Source organism: Pogona vitticeps, chromosome 4, assembly GCF_051106095.1.
Source record: "Pogona vitticeps strain Pit_001003342236 chromosome 4, PviZW2.1, whole genome shotgun sequence".
NCBI lineage: Eukaryota > Metazoa > Chordata > Lepidosauria > Squamata > Agamidae > Pogona > Pogona vitticeps.
Window position 1 is genome coordinate 134,500,481 of NC_135786.1, and position 12,863 is coordinate 134,513,343.

Consider the following 12,863-nt stretch of genomic DNA (forward strand, 5'->3'; position numbering starts at 1 on the left):
ATATTTTTCAGTTCTTTGTGACAAAGCCAGTAATTTTAGTTTTATAGTGAGGCCTTTTCCCTAACTCTCTGTACAATGACTGTGTCCCCAGACTCCTTCAGCGTCTCCTAATACGAGCTTCACATCTGATGGTACGCCATCTCCAGCAGGAGGAATTAAGCGTAAAGCAGAGGACAGTGACAGTGAACCTGAGCCTGAAGATAATATCAGGTGACGCATTTGGTACTTTGTTAGCACATTGTCAAAGGGGATGTCGCCTCATTAATGCTATTTACCCTATATCTGCAGTGCCTTGTAATGCTTTTCCATGATCTTTTTATCCACCAATAATTAATGTGGAGAGTTGGGATACTCAGTAAATTCCAGTGAGATGTGTAGGCTGTAGCTGTTAAATTTAAGTGTTTCCATTAGTATGCATGCAGGTTTTCGTCCTAAAAGCTGCTACTCCCTTTGAGACTCAGTACCAGCTTGCTGACAGGTTCAGTATTCAGCTCAGACTCTATGAACAGAATGTTATTTTACAGCATAAATGAAACAGGTTAACTCTTTAAGCTCTGCAAAAAAAAATTCCCCTTTGCTTTGTCAACTTTAGTGAGGGCCCATTGATGGTAGTGGCAAATTTGCTTTGCACAAGGTCCTATCTTGGCACCTTCAGATAAAATAATCTGCAGAATTAGGAAAGAGATGCTACTGGTCAATGTAGGTAATACTGATAAATCTGACCAAAAGTTTGTCTCTGCCTAAAAGAGCATCATAGGTTTGTCTCGCTCTCTCCCTCTCTTTCTTTTTTTTACTACATGCTGGTGCTCAGCAAAAAGCTGCTCCTGCCCTCTTAAAATTCCATCTCATATATTGGGGTTTGCAGTAAAATAGAAATTCATGGGTATATAGTCTGTACAGTAGTTTGGAGAAGACTTTGTTGGACTCTTCTGTGCATACATACAGGGGAAGGAGCTTGGATCCAAGCCATGGTGTATTTTATTTTACATGCTTAATTTTTAGGTTCAGTGCTGATTATGTAAGAGAAAATGCCTATCAGTGTCACACCATTCCTAAGATGAGCTTTATTGATAAGTAGGATCCAAAAATGGTGTATGTGTGAATGGATTTTCCTTGCATTTGAAATGCTTGTCTTTCTCTCGAATGCTGTCCCAGAAAAGTTCTGCTGAACCTCTAGAAGAGATTAGTTAAACAGGATGCATGAGACTGCAGTGTGAAGGAAGATTCTGAAAGCCTTCCATATATTCATAGAACATTATTTGAAGTTCATTGGATCTTTGGCAGTACTTTTATCGTATTTTTATTGACTACTTTCCTTTGAGAATTAGAGGGGAAGGGTGGGGAAAGGTTTTATGCCATTCTCGTGATAAATGTGATTTAAGCTGCAGGTACTTTAGTGTTAAAATTACTTTAAAATTTATAATGCACAATGTGTAAATATATATGATACAAATATTAACAAAAAGGGAATTGTTGTATAGGCTGTGGGAAGCTGGCTGGAAACAGCGCTACTACAAGAACAAATTTGATGTTGATATCTCCGACAAAAAATTCCGACGTAAAGTTGTGCAGTCATATGTGGAAGGGCTTTGCTGGGTTCTCCGCTACTATTATCAGGTACTTTTCTGTTCAGCTGTTTGGAGTTTTTGTTTCCTCAGAATTCATCTCTGTTTTATCTGTAGTAATAATTCCAGTAATCATTATTTGCTTGCCTGCTATAGATATTTAATAAGGATCAAGAGTGGCATAATCAGGAGTGCAACAATTCAAGTGACCTGTAGTGAGTGGTGCTTAAAAATTTGGGCTCAGCAGTTCGTATCCGAATTATTCTGAGAAGCACAGTAGAAAGTAATTTTTGAACTGACAATGAGTTTCAATCAAAACACATGCCAGAATAGATTTAGAGAGTTGTCAAACAAAGGACTTAAACACTGAAGTAGTTATAGAAAGAGAGAACATGAACACTGTGTATGTATGGAACATAAGCTTTAACAAAACAAAATGTATGAATATGATGTTTTTAGTCTTATATGAATTCATGTAAAAATTAGAAAATAAAATTTATAGTGGCACTCTTACTCTCTGATGGTTTGAACACTGTACTTTCTTTGTGGAAGACTAGATTGTATCATTTGTTAGAACAGAATTAACAGAGAAACATGAGAGGCTGAAATAAGGTTTTCAGTCTAAGTGGCATAGTGTTCATGGTATATTTTTATTACTTCTTGGATGCTGCCTTAGTTGCATTGATATTTGGAGCTGGTTTTATTTTTATTTTTTTGTTTTCAGTGTATTTCATTTTATATTATGATTACTGTTTTTAATTCTGCTAGGCCCCTTGAGCCCTCTAAAAGAAAAGTGGAGTGCTAAAAATGCTTTAAATAAAATTATTCAGTCCTCATAATGATGGGTCAGTCCTCATGTGCAGATTTTATCTGATATCGGCCAAAATTTTATTAGTGTTTGCTTAAGGTTTGAGTAACTTGACATGACAAATTGTTATGCTAATTGATTATGTGTTGGGGCATGACTGAGCCATGGGCTGTGTCACATGGCCAACTGTACAACCAAGATACCCCCTGGCATTTTCTTTCTTAGTAGCAATTAGCTGCAGCAAGCTGTGCAAACCCGTATGCAAATACCAGTGGAATTCCTGCCATTTCTATAGAAACTCTTTGAAAGATGCTAGCAATTGATATTTTGGACAAGGTCATTATTTTCAAAAAATATATTTTATTGTATTTTTTCTACTTTTCGATCCGTTGCAACCAGAGTGATTTATTACAATATATTCCATTCATTTAATCTTATCATATTCTCTAACGTAGTATTGATCTAATCTATTCTACTTAAGTTGATATAGATTTCATCCAGGTATAAAGAGGTTCCCATTTATTATTATCCACTCTGTCATTTAATGTATCTGTCATCCAGTCTGTCATTTAATGTATCTGTCAAAATATCCATTTCTGCTAGTTCCAAAATCTTCACAGTAAATTCTTTCTTTGTCACGATCTCTTTCATCTTCCACTTACTGGCATATACAATTCTAGTTATCAGGTGTAAGGTCAAGTAGGTCTCTTTTTTTTGGAGTACCAGTGGTGCCTTGCTTAACGAGCTCCCTGTTTAATGATGAAACCGCTTAGCGACAAAGAAATTGCGATCGAAAAAGCAATCGCATTGCGATGTTTTAAATAGGAAAAATCGCTTTGCGATGATCGGTAAGCTGTTTCGCTTACCAATTATCGCATAGCGATCTTTTTCCTGCAGCTGATCGGTGGTTCCAAAATGGCCACCGGGAAAAAAACATGGCCGCCCGCTGTGTTTTGGGATGGATTCCTTGCATACCGGGCAGCAAAAATGGCTGCCGTATGGAGGATTTTCGCTTAAAGGTGAGATTTTTGCCCATAGGAACACATTGAAGGGGTTTCAATGCATTCCTATGGGCTTTTAAAAATCGCTTAGCGATGTTTCGGTTAGCAGCGATTAACATCGCTAAGCGAGGCACCACTGTATAGGTGGTAATATATTCAGTAAGAAGCTTTCTGGTGTCATATCAATTTTAACCCCTAAAATTTTCTCTATCATTTCATGAATCATTTTCCAAAATTCCTTGGCCTTATTGCACATCCACCACATGTGATAGAAGCTGCCTACATTCTTTTCACATTTCCAGCACTTGTTAGAAACATTTTTATACATTTTTGTTAATTTCTCTGGTGTTACATACCATCTATAAAACATTTTGTATATATTTTCTCTTAGGTTTATAGATTTAGTCATTTTAATATTTCGTTCCCAAATTTGTGACCAGGCACTTAATTCTGTATTGTCCTATATTTTGAGCCCACTTTACCATGCAGTCCTTCACAATTTCATCATCCATTTTTTGTTTGTTAAAGTATTATATAAACCTTTAATCGATTTTTCCTCTGAATCCAGCAACCCCTTATCCAAAGGTATTTTGTCCTTCTGGAACCCTATAGTTTTATCTTTTACATATCTTGATTTCAATAAATTTATTGACTACCAGTCTAAGATAATACTTTGTTTTGCCAGTTCATCTTTGTTTTTTAGATTAAAATCTCTATCTAATATTTATTTATTATTTGACTTCTACCCCAGCCCTCTAGACAGAGTCTACTCGGGGCAGCTTACAAACAGTTATAAAACATCATAAAGTATAATCATATAGAATCGTCATAATTATCAAAACATGTCATAAAACAATCACATGATTAAATCAACAAATTAAAAGTTCAAGATGGAGGAAAAAGAAAACTAAAGAGAAAAAAGAAACAAGTGTCTCGGGATATCTCCCTTTTATCCCTTGAGGTGTTCTTGCCGGACCAGAGAACGCTTCTAATGGAGCTACCTATAATGGTATCTTTCTGTAATGTTGTACCTTAACTGTCTTCCAGACCCATAATAAAGCTCTCCTGATTGGATGTATATTAAATGTTTTGCATTGCTATCATTTTGGTGCCATAGGTATGCATGCTGGTTCAGTCTTAAATCATACCTCACAATTTTTAAGAGTCCCTGATTTTGTAGAGTAATCCATTCTCTCACCCAGGACAAAGCTGCTGCTCTGTAATGATTTACCCAATCTGGTAGACCAAACCCTCCTCTTTGTTTATTGTCCTGAAGAGCCTTAAGTTTTATTCTTGGTTTTCCCCCGTCCCAAACAAATTTGGTCATTATCTTATTCAGTTCTTTTAAAAAGTCTTCTTTTAATACTATTGGAATTGTTTGAAAAAGGAAAACTTGTTTTGGTAGTATATTCATTTTTATTGCATTTATTCTGCCCATTAAAGATACAGTGGTGCCCTACATAGTGACGATAATCCGTGCAGCCAAAATTGTCGCTATACGGATTGGTCGCTATGCGAAATAAACAAGCCCATATTTTGCCATCTTCTCCGCTCCAGCCCCTGCCCGCCTTACAACTGATCCCCGCTGCTCTTAGAAGCTTCCCTAGGCTTGCCCAGCAGGTAAACAGGCAGTGGAAATGCACTGGGGAAGCCTCTGAAAGCAGGCCTGCCACACCTCGCGCGCCCCCTGCTGCAAAGCGGGGCTTTCAGAGGTGCATTTTCACTGCTGAAAAAGCCCCAGGAGGCTTCTGAAAGCGGCGCTTTGCCGGGGTGGGTGGGGTGGGGGGGTGGTAGGGGCAGGCTCGCCACCCCCTGCCCCCCAGAGCCCCCCTCACGCCGCTTTTGATTTAGGACTTCCAGCATAAGAATAAACAGAGGTGACAGCAGGCGTCCTTGCCTTGTACCTTTTTCAATTTGAATTGTTTCGTCAGTTCTCCATTCACTTTGATTCTTGCTTCTTGTTTGTAATACATTGCTTTAATTTATCCTATAAACTTTTCTCCAGCTTCCATTAATTGCAACTGTGTCAGCAGGAAATTCCAGTTCATATTGTCAAAGGCCTTCTCTGCATCGAAGAATATTAGGGACATCGTTTTTCAGGGTGAACTTCATAGTATTCCAAAACATTCAATACTATCCTGATGTTGTTTTTGATTTGTCTTTTTGGTAAGAATCCTGATTGGTCCTGATGAATGATCTGCACCAAAACCTTTTTCAGTCTTTTTGCTAATATTGATGCAAACATTTTATAATCTACATTCAATAACTAAATTGGTCTATAATTTTGGATTTCTAATTGATCAGTGCCTTCTTTTTGTATAACTGAAATTATTGCTTCTTTCCACGAAGTGGGTATTTCTTTTTCTGTTTCTATTTCTTCAATTAATTCTTTAAAAGGTAGAACTTCTTCAGAGTTCTTATATTCAGCCGCTAATCCATCACTTCCTGGAGATTTATTATTCTTTTTCTGATAGCTTCCACCACTTCACACATTGTTATTGAGGAATTCAAGATCTCTTTATTTTCTTTAGATAATTTCTGAAACTTCTGCAGATATTCTCTTTGCTTTATTATTAATTATCCTGGTACTTTGTGTAGCGCTTGATAGAAATCCTTGACAATTTTTTTATTTCCTTCTGCTCCCATCTAGTCTCTCCTTCCTGGTCTTTGAGGTTTATAATTTGGTTTCTTGTTTGTTCTTTTCTCAGTCTATAGATAAGCCATCTGCCTGATTTGTTTGCTTTTTTAAAAAAAATTGTTTCACTTGTTTTATCTTCATTGCCATTTCTGACACCTACCATAGATTTATTTGATATTGTACTGATTTCATATTATCTACTAGTTTTTCAGTTAAGCTGTTTTGTTTTGACTGTTGTTCTAACAGTTTTCTCTAATTCTTTGTACAGTGGTGCCCTGCATAGCGACGTTAATCCGTTCCAGATTAATCGTCGCTATGAGGAAACATCACTAAACGGAACGGAAAAAGGCACTTTGTTTAATGCATTCCTATGGGACCCAAACTCACAGTTCAGCGAAGTTCCTCCATAGCACCGCCATTTTCGTGCCCTCGGTAAGCAAGGGCAGGGCGCGAAAATGGTTGCGGCGGCCATTTTGGAACTACCGATCAGCTGTTCAAAAAACATTGCAATACGATGTTTTACCCATTAAAACATTGCAATGCGATCGCATTAGTGATCTAAAAAAATAGATAGCTTTGCGGATTCGTCGTTAAACAGCGCTCGTTATGCGAGGCACCACTGTATTTTTCAATTTTGTAAAAGGAATGGACAAGGTTGTTATTGTACTACACTGACATAAGATTATCAGCGGGTATTGTTTCCTTCTGAACATTTTTCAGTATAAAGGTTAGAAATGTTTGGACCAGGTCAGGTCGTAGAAAATTTTCAGCAACAGATGTCAAAGAGCATATAGGTTATTCCTAGCTAGGGAAAGCCCATTGAGTTAATCAGACTTAAGTCAGCAGCAATGTAGACCTTGCCAAACTAGGCTTGAAAACTACTTCATTTACGTTAACTGTTCGGCATGGAAAGATTAACTTTTTGCTGTTGACATTTAAATCTGAAAATGTTTATTTCATTGCATTTATGCTGTTAATTAAAATATTACTTCGGGGGGGGAATCAGCAGGTTTTAGTATAAGGCACGCCAGTGGATAAAATTATTTTTTACACTTTCTCTTAGGAACAAAATGCTGGCTATTACTCTGTGATTGCTTCCCACCCCCGACATACATACATTCACATTCCCTGCTTTGAAAGTACAGTTTTTCCCTGTAATTCAAGAGTTACCTGAATTTCCAGCAGTAATAGTTCTTTATTTAGATGCACATTTTTTCATTCTTAGTAATATAAACTGTGTGTATGCACCAAGATTACATTTTAACGAAAAACAGAAGGAGTTTCTGAACACCCTCATGAGTGTGGCAAAGATATTCAAGGCTTCTCTCTTAAACTGACTTCCTTAGAGGTGTCTGTCTTGCTCTGTCTTCATTGATGTTTAGACTTAAAGTGAACCCAATGTTATTTCTATGTGCCTGTAACCACTGTCAGATTATTTTCTCATTCTCTTCTTGTTTTATCAGTAGTCTTGTTGTTTCAGTTTTACATTGTATTTATTGTGTATTTTGATGTGAAAGGTGCTCTGAGTATGTTTTAGTAGAAAAATAGCTTAAGAAGCAACTAGCATTCTGATTTCTACCTCCTAAAAGCAGTCACCTGGGGGGAAAAAAAACAGAATGTTGAAGATGTCCACTTTTGCTATTTTATCCACTCATTAAATTAATAGCAAGTCTTTAGAAGCCATGACTTGGATTCTTTTGAGGCCAACCGGGCTTCCATAATGGATGGAGAATGAACAGTTAACTATTGTAAGCTCTTGCTCAAGGAGGTATCCAGTTTGTGCTTGCCCAAGCATGACTCAGATTTCCATAATTAGGAGAGCATTCTGTGTGCCAGAACTGAACGTGCAAGCATAAAATTCCATGTTACTTGGTCTCTAGTGGAGAATTACGATCTGTTGGTGCTCAACAGGATATTAGCCTTTGCTTTCTTATCCCTGAAAATGTTATTATCTTAAGTGTTCTACTCAGTGTTACTTGACTGCAGCTTAATTATTTTATGGATAATGTCATTTACTGCTCTTTCAGTGACTACATTTCCCATACTTGCTATGAACTGTAGTTGAAAGATCTGCAATATGGGAGGAAATGTCAAATGAGTTGTATAAAGTTTTTTTACTATTGAAAAATAAAAATTTAGCTGCTATTTTATATGTTGGATTTGAATACCATTGATCCAGTGTTTCAGAATGGTTTATGAAATAATGTTATTACTATTGAGCAAAAACAAAAATCATTTGCTTGATTGTACAATATTTAGGTAGATTAGTTGTGACCATGCTGTGAAGAGCTGCTATGCCACAGCAATAAACAAATGGTTTTTAGTACTAGTGAGTTCCTTACAGAAGAGAATGGGAAGCTATTAGATCTTCTTTGTATGATTTGAATTCTTATGTTCTCTAATCTAGGGGTGTGCTTCCTGGAAATGGTATTATCCTTTCCATTATGCACCATTTGCTTCAGATTTTGAAGGGATAACAGACATGCCGTCAGACTTTGAAAAGGGAACAAAGCCGGTAAGAATTGTTTATTTTTATAATAATTCATTGGCAAATATCCAGTGTTGTTGATTCACTAACTGAAACAGTTATGCTGGCAGAACCAGGAGGCAGATGCTTTCCTTTCCACATCCACTGCCTCTAATATGCCTTCAAAGTTTGCCTTGAATAGCTAGAACTGATGAGCAGATTTTCAGATAGCCTAGAAAACTTCGGAAGGGGCAAAAAAGAAGCTTGTGGAAGAATAATAGAACAATATTAGATCCTGGTCAATTATTGTAAATTATTGTTGTTTATTTCTACTGGGTGTTTGAACTAGGTTTTGTTGTTGTTGTTTCCTTAATTTCATTTCTAATAGTTCAAACCTCTTGAACAACTTATGGGAGTCTTTCCAGCAGCCAGTGGTAACTTTCTCCCACCAACTTGGCGGAAACTTATGAGTGATCCGGTAAGCAAACTGCTTTGTTGTGCTTTTCCTTCCCCCCCCCCCCTTTTTAAATCTGTGTACAATTTGGGCTTCTTTTTTTAAGTATTCTCTTAGCAGCTTTGATGCCTTTCTAAAGAGCAAGGGTATTTTTACCCTGTCCACTGAAGGCAGAGATGTTAAAGCTATGCTCACACTGGTTGAACTAGGATGCTTATCTCGGTTGGTACCCAGTTTGTTGTTTGTTAGCTGTGGTGAGTTTTGAAGTAAGAACTGGGTGAATAGATTACTCAACCTTGGTCAAGAAGCAGGTACCCAAAATAAGCCTAGCAAAAGGGACTGCCAATAGCAAAATAATTTATTGGGCCACTGGGACTTCTTGAAGTGTTAGAGATTTAGCAGATGCCAGTCTTACTCTGTGAAAATTCAAATTTCAGAAGTGGCTGTTTAAAAGCTGATACCAAAGTACTGTTTATTTCAACTTACTCTTTATAAGTTTGAGGGAAGAAGGTAAGTAACTTCCTACAATACTTCAGTTTCTGAAACATTACAATTTTTTATATAAAACAGGAATCAAGTATAATTGACTTCTACCCTGAAGACTTTGCTATTGATTTGAATGGAAAGAAATATGCTTGGCAAGGTAAAATATTTATGGCATTAGTTGAAGATCATAATGATTTGGTAGAACTCAGCTCTCTCTTTAATTGAAATTAATGTGATCACTTTGTCTGAATCTTGCAGAAGGGTCTCCCTGTATCTTTTTATTTTCTCCATAGTACTACTGGATAGAAAATAAGGGGTCTATTCACTTGTTTTCTGTAGGTGTTGCTCTGTTGCCATTTGTTGATGAACGTCGGCTTAGAGCTGCTCTAGAAGAAGTGTATCCTGACCTCACTCCTGAAGAAAGTAAGATCTGTAGGCCTATGTAATGCTTCTTATAAAGGTTGCCCCAAGATACTTGAACCGAGTTATTTTAATTCATGAGGCAGAAAATCTTAAAAGGTACTTCCCTTGTCTGACAGGAGAAATACAACAGTAACAAGTGAAACAACAAACCATTTTCTTTCTTTTGCTACACCTAAAATCCCAAGCTGGGACTGCAGCTTAAGCTTCTGTGCCACAAGGCTGGTTAGCAGTGCATCTGCTGAGCCTTATATTTGAATCCTACTCCAGAGATTGTATTTTTAGACAATGACTCCCAGAATTCTCCAAGAATTCCACCAGGCAAATCCTGGTAGCTTCCTCCCAAAACAGTAGTTTAAAGAGGAGCTTTTCTCATCTTCATTTGGGCCTCCATTGCCATTATAAGAAAGATGGTGCCTGGGAGCAGTATAAGGGTTTGTGGGAGTATCAAGTTAGCATGGGTCAGATAATCTCACTGCCTGTTAGAAGAATACATTTGGCACATCAAGGCTGCATCCTTGTGCAGTCTTAAATGCACAATAAGCTGAGAGAAAAAGTTTTCGTATGTGTTGAAAAGGTAGATTATAAACTGTATGAGGCTGGTTTTGTATTCTTTCTAAACATTTGTATTAATGAAGTGCTATTACTTCACTCCTTTCTTTAGAGAGAAGAAATAGTCTTGGTGGGGATGTTCTCTTTGTTGGGAAACATCATCCAATTCATGACTTCCTTCTTGAACAGTATAAGTCTGGTGAAAAAGAGGTATGTCACACTAATTTTTGTGTGTACTTCATTTGTCCTGGATGTCTCCCTTACTCATCTGATCAGGATTTTATTATTCCCCAACAGCCAATAGACATGCCCCCTGAATTGTGTCATGGTATTCAAGGAAAACTTTCCCTGAATGAAAATCCAGTTATTCCAGATAAGTAAGTGTCATTTATATTAAGTTCAATTTGCTGAGGAAGAATGTGTCCTTATTAGGAATCTTCAGAAAAGAAAAGAAAAACCAATCTAAATGAATTTTCTTCATAGGAAGCAAATCTGTGATGCGGTCCCTAGTATAAATCCAAAGCTGCTCAATTTTTCACCAGGAAACTCCAGAGAGGGTCGTATCCCAGGTGAAGGTAGATTGCACCAGCAGCATCACCACTGGTTTTTTTTTTTTTTTTTAGAATACAATGACAACTGGAGACCACTAGTGGAGGAAATTGGATTGGGTGCAGAATGGGGCAATTGAAGTATAGCACACTTAAAGGAGGTGTCTTAGTTTTATAATGGCGTTAAAGGTCAATTTTCAGTCTGCAAAAATGAAAGACAGAAGGAATGGTTAGCTCAAGTTGATAGAAGTGTGGCTTAGCTTAAGATATGTTTAGCTTTTTAATTAATGCATTTTGATTCAATATGACTTATTTGAATTCTTGTCTAATAGATCGTGTTAATCATTTATGTCTTCTGCTATGTTTACATTGAGTTGGCATAGAATGTACAGTTAGACATCTGTCATTTCTGAGAACATTTCTTTGTGCTGCCCTTCCGGTTCCTTTACTTAAGCTTGGACAGAACCAATTTGACTTCACTTGTTTTAGTTTTGCTCTGTGGGTATTCATGTGTGATCTTGCCATTTGAGTTTTTGATCTTGGGAATGTTTGTGCAGCATTTAGGTCAAGACTTTGGTCATATGGACAAATTCAGTATCCATTTGTATCAAAATATTCTTTGTGGTCTAGTCCTGGCATATTAGGAACCATTTTGGATTTTTTTAATGAAAAGCAATGTAGAAATCTCTTACATTATGAAATATTTTCCACATCTTCTTCAGCAGAGAGATTTTCTTCTGAATATTTGTCAATTTTTCCTTATATCATAGAACAGTGACTTCTCCTGTGCCAATGCTACACGATCTGACACAAAATTCAGCAATAAGGTAAACTAAATTTGGCTGAATACTTTCCAAGCACTTTAGCTGTATGTTCAAGGTCACAATACAGAGCCCCCAGTGGTTGTGACATTCAACCAGTTCATGGCTTGTTTCTTATTTTGAGACTACCCTGTTTCCCTGAAAATAAGACCTAAGCTGAAAATAAGCCCTAGTATGATTTTTCAGGATGTTCATAATGTAAGCCCCAGTTAAGTGAAACCCCGCCCTCCACCATTGTACATCAACCAGAAGAAGATGACATGGTTGTACAGTATTTGAATAAATGTAGAACATTATCCATGAAAAAAATAGCAAAAAATAATATAAGACCCTGTCTTATTTTCGGGGAAACACGGTACCAAGGAATATAAAATGGTGAGAGAAGGAACAAAACTAGTGAAGGTGGACATTCCTTCATCTACCAAGCTGTTTCTTCTCTGGGCTGGTAGAACAACTGAGCTGCTAATCCTCAGAAGGGCATCTTTTTTAAGAACAATGAATCAAATACACTTCCTTCTGACTATATCCAGATGATGTCTGAAATTGCAGGAGGAGCTGGTACCCTCCAGTCTCCATCAGCACCTTGGCAGTAATGATAATTTCAGCACCTTAATTGCCTGTGGTAGTCTTAATGTGCTCTCCTCAAGTAGAGACTTTCTTCCTGTTGCTTTTCTTATCACATAAAAACTGCATAATACTTCTAGTGCAGTAATTCCCATATAGTATGTTCAAGTATGTCTGTGAGCCACAATAAATACCGTATTTTTCGCTCCATAAGACGCACCTCTCCGTAAGACGCACCTCATTTTTAGGAGAGGAAAACAGGGAAAAAATATTCTGGCAAATTCATAAGGCAGTAGCAATAGATAGATGTTGTCACATCAATTACCTCAAACTTCTTGCAGTGTACAACACAGTGAGAGCTTTTGAACAATTTGTAGTTGGCAAAGTTATTCCAATAGCCACAGACAACAACACTACAATGCTTTATATCAACCACCAAGGAGGAACAAAATCCATGTCTTTCTTGCTACTAACAGTACAGTTTTGGGACTGGTGTATTCTCAAGCATGTCATTTCACAAGTCATACATGTACCAGAAG

At 37.2% G+C, this 12,863-nt stretch overlaps 1 protein-coding gene across 1 annotated transcript in view; it reads left to right on the forward strand.

Annotated features, from left to right (window-relative positions):
* Positions 1-12,863, forward strand: part of XRN2 (5'-3' exoribonuclease 2) — a 125,879-nt gene that overhangs the window by 69,992 nt on the left and 43,024 nt on the right. The window contains exons 16-24 of the mRNA XM_020790516.3: positions 92-210; positions 1,482-1,617; positions 8,420-8,527; positions 8,868-8,957; positions 9,504-9,576; positions 9,759-9,842; positions 10,504-10,601; positions 10,689-10,768; positions 11,710-11,766. Of these exons, the coding sequence (XP_020646175.2) occupies positions 92-210; positions 1,482-1,617; positions 8,420-8,527; positions 8,868-8,957; positions 9,504-9,576; positions 9,759-9,842; positions 10,504-10,601; positions 10,689-10,768; positions 11,710-11,766 (845 nt within the window). The remainder of the gene's footprint in view (positions 1-91; positions 211-1,481; positions 1,618-8,419; positions 8,528-8,867; positions 8,958-9,503; positions 9,577-9,758; positions 9,843-10,503; positions 10,602-10,688; positions 10,769-11,709; positions 11,767-12,863) is intronic.